Raw genomic sequence first — 7,247 nt, 5'->3', positions numbered from 1 at the left:
CTACCAAGAAACTGGATCTTAACATTTTCAACTGGCAAATGGTGAGCACTCATGCAGTACAGGCATTGTGACAAATACAATAAGCCATATCTGTATTTTATGAAAAAATATACAATTTATGGTAAAACTGAGGCGAAATAACATTTCTTCCCTGACGTCCATAGCCAGGTCAACTGAATATTACCAAGTCGCTCTGGTCCACACGACATATTTTGGGCCCCATTACTTATTCTAACATTTGTTGTAACTTGGAAGGTTTAGTCATGAAGACTGGTATAAAATATAAACACCATTCGGGTTTTATATACTTTGATCACAGAATACTTTAGGTGTTTTTGATTCTGGAGCACACAGTACATGCTGTTAGATGTGTATGTATGTTTTTTGTCCATCTGTTTACTGAAACCCATTACATAATAACAGGTATAATGTAATAGCCAAATGGTAGAAGGTGTATTATATACTTTTATACAGTACAGTAAAATTTTGTTATTTCACTCTTCAGTGTCAAGCATCAGATTATTTTAGCACTTTTCAAACATTGCACCCACTAATCTGTGTTTCACATAAACCAAATTCAAGAGGAACAGAGGTAACAAAATAACATTCAGCATTTGGCCTTTCAGTTTTGCATGTTTTATTGGAAAAATGGAGCAATAGGCTTAAAACAAAAAACAAAAAAAATCCCTAAGTTACACTTCAGGGGCAGTTAAAATATATCATCAGACACCAATTACTTGAAACAAATTTACAAGCTGAAATTAACAATTTTCAACTGGGGGAAACATGCAGATAAGTTGCTGTACCAGTTCAAACAAAACTGGTCTTGCCTTAATGAATCACAGCAACAACAGCATACAAAATTGTTTTCAAACAGATTTAAAAATGACCACACTGCAGATTCAGAAGTATGAAAGTGACAAATGCAAAATCTAAATGTACAACCTCCATTTTTACCATCGTCTTTTATGCTTACTTAAGCTAATGTTATCTAATTTGTTGAGCATAAAAAAGGAAAAATGTGAGGGTAAAGAGTACATGCAGTACACTAATTTTATCCCTGAATACAGCAGTCATTACTTTCCAGGACAAGTGTATTGCAAATTTTATAGCTGTGTCTCCATTTGTCACAGAATGAAATTAGTATGCTTCAGATGAAATCTCAATTACACTCAAACTTTAGATGCATTTATTTATCTTTTAGTATTCAACTTAAAAAAAAAAAGCACACTCACTGAAAAGTCTTTCGCTGCACACTGCACGTGGGCACAGGGTAAGAGAAACATTATGAAGTGTTGAACAGTACAGATGCCAGTCAAACACATTTGGACCATGTGTATATTATATACAATATCTGTACAGACCTCTAGCAAGGTTGTGCTCAAGAGGCCACAGTGCCAAACAAGTCAGACAAAGCTAGTATACAGCGTGTCACGGAAAATCTGATTCTGAGGCAGGAAAAATCAATGTAAAAATTATAGTAAAAACAAACTCTCAACATGCGCACAGGCTAACTCCTTCCCCCCATCACATTGTCCTCATACTTAAAGTGGGCATGTGGAGTTTCCATGGTCAGCAGTAATGGCCTGCATTTCATATGAGCCTAATGAGCAAATGGGGCTGGGGTGAGAAGGCAGCTAAATACTCTTTTCCTGCTGTCACCCAGATCACAAATGAAGCACTTCCTGCACAGGCTATCATTCCAGAAATAGTTTCGTTTCCCTTTGATTAAAAAAACACAATAAGAAGGCAACTGTCTGGCTGATGTCCACACCAAAACGGTGCCACTGGCACAAAAGGTTTTCCTCTCTCTCCTCTCAATACCGGGGAGACCCAGGCGATGTCTTCCTGCGGAGCACACCAGGTGACGGGAGCGAGGGCTCCTGCACAGTGCTGTCGGTGCGGTGGAAACAGCTTGCAGCCGACGGAGGACTGCGACTGCACAGGTGACTCTTTCCGTCACCTCTCCTACCTACTCCCCACCCCCACAAGCACTAGCATGGAAGTAATGGTAATTCAGTTTCTCACTGAGCTGATTAATGTGCATATTCGGTTCCCAAAAACAGGTGATGGCCACACTATTTTTCACAATTCCACAATTGAAAAGTTTAAATTATCACACTCATTGCCCACAGAGATCCAGCCCTCATCATGGTGTCCCCTAAAAAAATAAAAAACAATTTCATGGAAAGCCCACAAAGATCACTCACACAAATTAAGGTAACAAAGTTAATTTAATTTCTCAGTCCAAGAGCAGTACATTGCAATTGTGTGCATGTATCTGATTAATCAGATATGTCTTGCAAGTACACACCTCTTTCTCAAGTCTCCCCAAATGAAATAAAAATGCCCTACAAACATTCTTCTTGACTTCTTCGTACACACCTGGCAACCTTTCTCTTAAAGTCTGCGTAGTTTTCTCTCCATTCTTTCTGTAACAGGAAAGAGTTGTGCCAATTATATGCACTAATTGACAGTTACTCAAACTATTAGTTACAGATAATTTCAATGCAATATCCCAAATTAAAGCCGTGCATGAATTACTGAAATAGAACACAAGTCTGAAAATGTTTCACAGCAATGTTAATTTGTGATCAATGGATTAAATTTGCAGTATAAATTACTTTGACTCAAAGTACAGTTCCTTTTACGGAAGTGTGGAAAAACTGCCAGTGCTATGAAATGTTTAAATGTTAATTCAGGGTAATAACATTATAATCAACTTTCCCTACTTCTGACAACAAACAAACAAAAAAATATGGATTAGCAACCATATAATGATGGTTGCTACATTTGTCTACTTCTAAATAAGTATCAGAAATCCTATAATCCTAGTGATTTTTCAAGGACTGGAAGGAACTAGTTAATTTTACTGAAGCACTGGCTGAATACATCTGTAAGTACAGAATGATTAGGACTCAGACAGGAAACATCAAGATAATTAGTTGTGGGAATAAAATATGAAAGAAAACTGCTGCATTCCATTGCTACTCAAATTAGTCAAGAGTGTAAACAGAACAACAGAATAGAAAAGGGGATGTGTTTTGCATGAGCTTTTTTTTGTGGCGCACAACTACAGTGGTCATTAGCGCCCAGACTAAGTTATGAATGCACAAGGTTGAAACAGCAACTAAAAAGGACAACACTATAAAAGACACATTAACTGGCAAGGGATTAAAAGAAGACAGCACAATCAAATGTCCTTAGACAGGTTTGTCAAGTGGATAAAATGAAGAACACGAGCAGCTGCTCCTGAGTCATCCGCTAAAATGTCATTCAGAGTACATGGCAGGCCAAGATCAATGCACAGTGTGTTAAAATTCGGACAGGATGTTAAAATGTGGCGTACCGTCAGCAACTGCCCACATGGGCAGAACGGTGCCGGTGCAGCCGTCAGCGGATGGCAATGGCTGAACCGGCAGTGTCCAATCCGTAACCAGGCCAAAACAACCTCCTCCCGCCGAGGAAAGGTCGTCCAAGCCGTGGGGGGAGGTTTCAAGGCCCGAAGGTTGTTTTCAGTAAGTGTAGACCAATCGGCATGCCACAGCGATAAAATGCGCTGACAGATGACCCTGCTAAATCCAGATGAAGGCACACAACAAGAAGCTGTCCAAGGCTGGAGGACCACAGCCTTGGCCGCGGCATCTGCAGCTTCGTTCCCAGGGATACCAACATGGCCAGGAACCCACAAAGGTAACCTGACAACCGTCGTCCAGCAGCTGCTGCAGAGAGCGTTGGATCTGGTGCACGAATGGGTGAACTGGATACAGATCACTGAGGCTCTGGATGGCGCTCAGGGAATCAGAGCAGATGACATAAGCAGAATGTCGGTGGCAACGGATGTAAAGAACAGCCTGATAGAGAGCAAATAGCTCAGCTGTGAAGACCAAACAATGGCCATGGAGCCGGTATATGAAACCGTGTGCCCCGACAATAAAAGAACACCCGACACAGTCATTGGTCTTAGAGCCATCTGTATAAATGAAGATCGCATGAATGAACTTCGAACGAAGTTCGACAAACCGCGAGCGGTATACTGAAGCTGGGATAACCTCCTTTGGGAGAGAGCTGATGTCAAGGTGAACGCAAACCTGAGCCTGGAGCCAAGGTGGCGTTTGGCTCTTGCCCACTCTAAAGGTGGCAGGGAGTGAAAAATCAAGGCGCTCAAGGAGGCGACGAAAGCGAACTCCAGGGGCTAGCAGGGCAGATACATACAACCTGTATTGACAGTCGAGAGATTTGTTAAAAAGGAACGGTAAGACGGGTGGTTGGGCACTGATAACAGACAGGCATACCGACAAAGCAGTATATCGCGCCGGTAGGTTAGTGGCAATTCATCGGCTTCAGCATGAAGACTCTCGACAGGACTAGTACAGAACGCTCTGATCGCAAGACATAACCCCCGATGTTGTATAGAGTTGAGGCGGCGTAAGATGGACGGCCGTGCAGAGGAGTATACAAAGCTAATCCAGCTTTGAGCGGACGATCGACCGATATAGGTGAAGTAGGACGGTTCGATCCGCTCCCCACGACTTACTGCTGAGAACACTGAGAATATTTAAGGAACGGGTACAATGGGCAGCCAAATATGACATGTGGAGACCAGCTGAGTTTCCTGTCAAATGTAAGACCTAACAATTTTGTTGTCTCCACGAATGGGAGAGCAATGAGACCGAGATGTAAGGACAGTGGGAGAAACTTTGTAGCGCCAGAGGTTAATACACACCGTCTTCTCAGCAGAAAAACTGAAGCCATTGGTGACACTCCAGGAGTAAAGACGGTCAAGACAACGCTGAAGATAGTGCTCCAGGAAACATGTACACTGTGCACTGCAGTAGATGGTAAAATCATCCATGAAAAGGGAGCCTGATACATCAGCTGGGAGGCAATCCATTATTGAATTGATCACTATGGCGAAGAGAGCGACACTCAAAACTAGAGCCCTGTGTCACCCCATTCTCCTGGCAAAAGGCGTCGGACACGACAGAACCCACACGTACCCTGAACTGTTGATCCCTTAAAAACGCACGAATAAAGAGGGAGGCGACCGTGAAGGCCCCATGTATGCATGGTGCGGAGAATGCCCGCCCTCCAACAGGTGTCGTACGCCTTCTCCAAATCAAAGAACACAGCCGCGGTCGGGCGCTTCCGCAAGAAGTTATTCATAATGAAGGTAGACAGGGTAACCAGATGGTCAACAGCAGAGCAGGGAACATGACCCCCAATCCAGATGCGATTATAAGTACGAAGAAGAAAACCTTTACCCGCAGGAGAAAGGTTCTTCAGCATCTGAATATGAATAGAATCAGACCCCAGAGCGGAGGACTGTGACCGGGCAAGTGCATTTTCGAGTTCCCGCATGGTGAATGGGGCATTATAACTTTCATGATTCGAGGAGTGCAAGTAAAGCGATCTTGCCTCCTCTGCCTGTTTTCGGGGGAGGAAGGCAGGGTGGTAATGAGCGGAGCTCGAAACCTCTGCGAAAAATCGGCCGAAGGCATTGGAGACATCCTCAGGGGCCACAAGGACGTCATTCACGACCGTCAAGCCAGAAACTGGTGAGTGGACCTTAGTGCCAGATAGCTTGTGCAGGCTACCCCAGACAACAGAAGAGGGAGTAAAACTGTTGAAAGAGCTTGTGAAAGCAGCCCAGCTGCTTTCTTGAATAACACGACGACACTGCGCGCGTAATTGTTTATAATTAATACAATTCGCCATCGTAGGGCGGCATTTAAAGGTGCGTAAAGCACGTCAACGAGCACGTAAAGCGTCTCTACATGCTGCGGTGCACCAGGGGACCGGTACGTGACGTGGAGAAGAAGTAGTATGAGGGATGGAATATTCAGCAGCAGTGAGAATGACTTCCGTGAGGTGTGTGACCTGACTATTGCAGCTTGCGAAGTTTTGATCCTGAAATGTCGCCCTGGATAAGAAGAGCCCCCAGTCTGCTTTGGAGATGTTCCAACTAGTTGAGCATGGAGATGGGGTATGATGCAGGAGATGGATAACACAAGGGAAGTGGTCACTCGAATACGTATCAGAAAGAGCGTACCACTCAAGCCGGCGTGCAAGTTGGGTAGTACATATAGAGAAGGCTAAATGGGAATAGGTGAGAGTTGTGTCCGAAAAAAGTAGGGGCGCCAGTATTGAGGCAGACAAGATTGAGGTGGTTGAAAAGGTCTGCTAACAGGGAGCCTCTCAGGCAGGATGCTGGAGAGCCCCAAAGGGGATGGTGGGCATTGAAGTCTCCAGTCAACAAAAATGGTGCAGGTAGCTGAGCAATAATTTGCATCATGTCTAACGGCAGACGGAATGTAAACTGTGCAAATGGAAAATGGAACAGTGGGGAGAGTAATTCGGACGGCAACTGCCTGCAGATCGGTGTGAAATGTGATGGGATCCTGGACCAGCAACATAACCCCTCCATGAGCCGGAATACCTGCCACAGGGGGTAGGTCAAAACACACGGAGGCCTAGTGTGCCAAGTCAATTTGATCGCATGGGCGTAGCTTCATTTCCTGCAGAGCTACTATGAGCTGACAGTGCAAGCGTAGCAGCAACTTTAAGTCCTCTCGGTTGGAGCGAATGCCGTGAATATTCCACTGAAGAAGTGCCATCGTGAGAAGAAAAAGGAGAAGCAAGAAGGGGTCACCTCGAAGGCTGCCGAGGGCCTTGTTTCGAGTGAGCACTGCTGCCGCTATCAATAGGAGGAGTGTCACCGTCATTTTTTTCAAGAGGTTCGTTGGCCACCATGTTAAGATGGCTGGGAGGGGGAGCTTCCTTCGCTGGTGAACAGCCAGATGTTCGGCTACCAGCGGTGAGGGCCAGGCGAAATGGATGACGGCCTGGGGCGGCAACTGCTGGGCGGCTCAGGAGAAGAAACGCACCGAGGCGGAGGAGGAGAACTTTGCTTCCTATGAGCCTTCTTGGAAGGTTGTTTAGTCGAAGTACTGGCCGATGGCTGGGAGTTCGGGGTACGTAGGAAGTCTTCACGGGACAGTTCCTTCTTGAAGGCCCGTGCATCTGACTTCTGGGTCAGAGTCTTGGCAGAAGCTGATGAAGGTGCTTGTATCTTAGGGGTGACGAGAGGAGGAGACGTTGACCGGGCGATCTTGGCACTGGCCGAACGGACGACTGTAGCGCTACAGGTCAAATCGCATGTCTGCGTCGACACATCACTGGTAGGCTGAAGAGAGGCGAGGACAGTACTGTATTTCCCCGCTGGGTGCAGTTTGGGCTTCCTATTA

The 7,247-nt window shown here is 45.2% G+C and overlaps 1 protein-coding gene across 1 annotated transcript in view; it reads right to left on the bottom strand.

Annotated features, from left to right (window-relative positions):
* Positions 1-2,026: 2,026 nt before the first annotated feature.
* Positions 2,027-7,247, bottom strand: part of LOC124711237 (ubiquitin-conjugating enzyme E2 G1-like) — a 61,137-nt gene continuing 55,916 nt past the window's right edge. Inside the window, exons 5-6 of the mRNA XM_047241198.1 lie at positions 2,315-2,432; positions 2,027-2,161 (exon numbers count right to left, since the gene is read on the bottom strand). Of these exons, the coding sequence (XP_047097154.1) occupies positions 2,352-2,432 (81 nt within the window). The 3' untranslated portion in view covers positions 2,027-2,161; positions 2,315-2,351. The remainder of the gene's footprint in view (positions 2,162-2,314; positions 2,433-7,247) is intronic.

The sequence above is a fragment of the Schistocerca piceifrons genome, chromosome 8 (assembly GCF_021461385.2).
Source record: "Schistocerca piceifrons isolate TAMUIC-IGC-003096 chromosome 8, iqSchPice1.1, whole genome shotgun sequence".
NCBI lineage: Eukaryota > Metazoa > Arthropoda > Insecta > Orthoptera > Acrididae > Schistocerca > Schistocerca piceifrons.
Note: the sequence above shows the minus strand (reverse complement) of the source record. Positions and strands in the feature narration are given on the sequence as shown.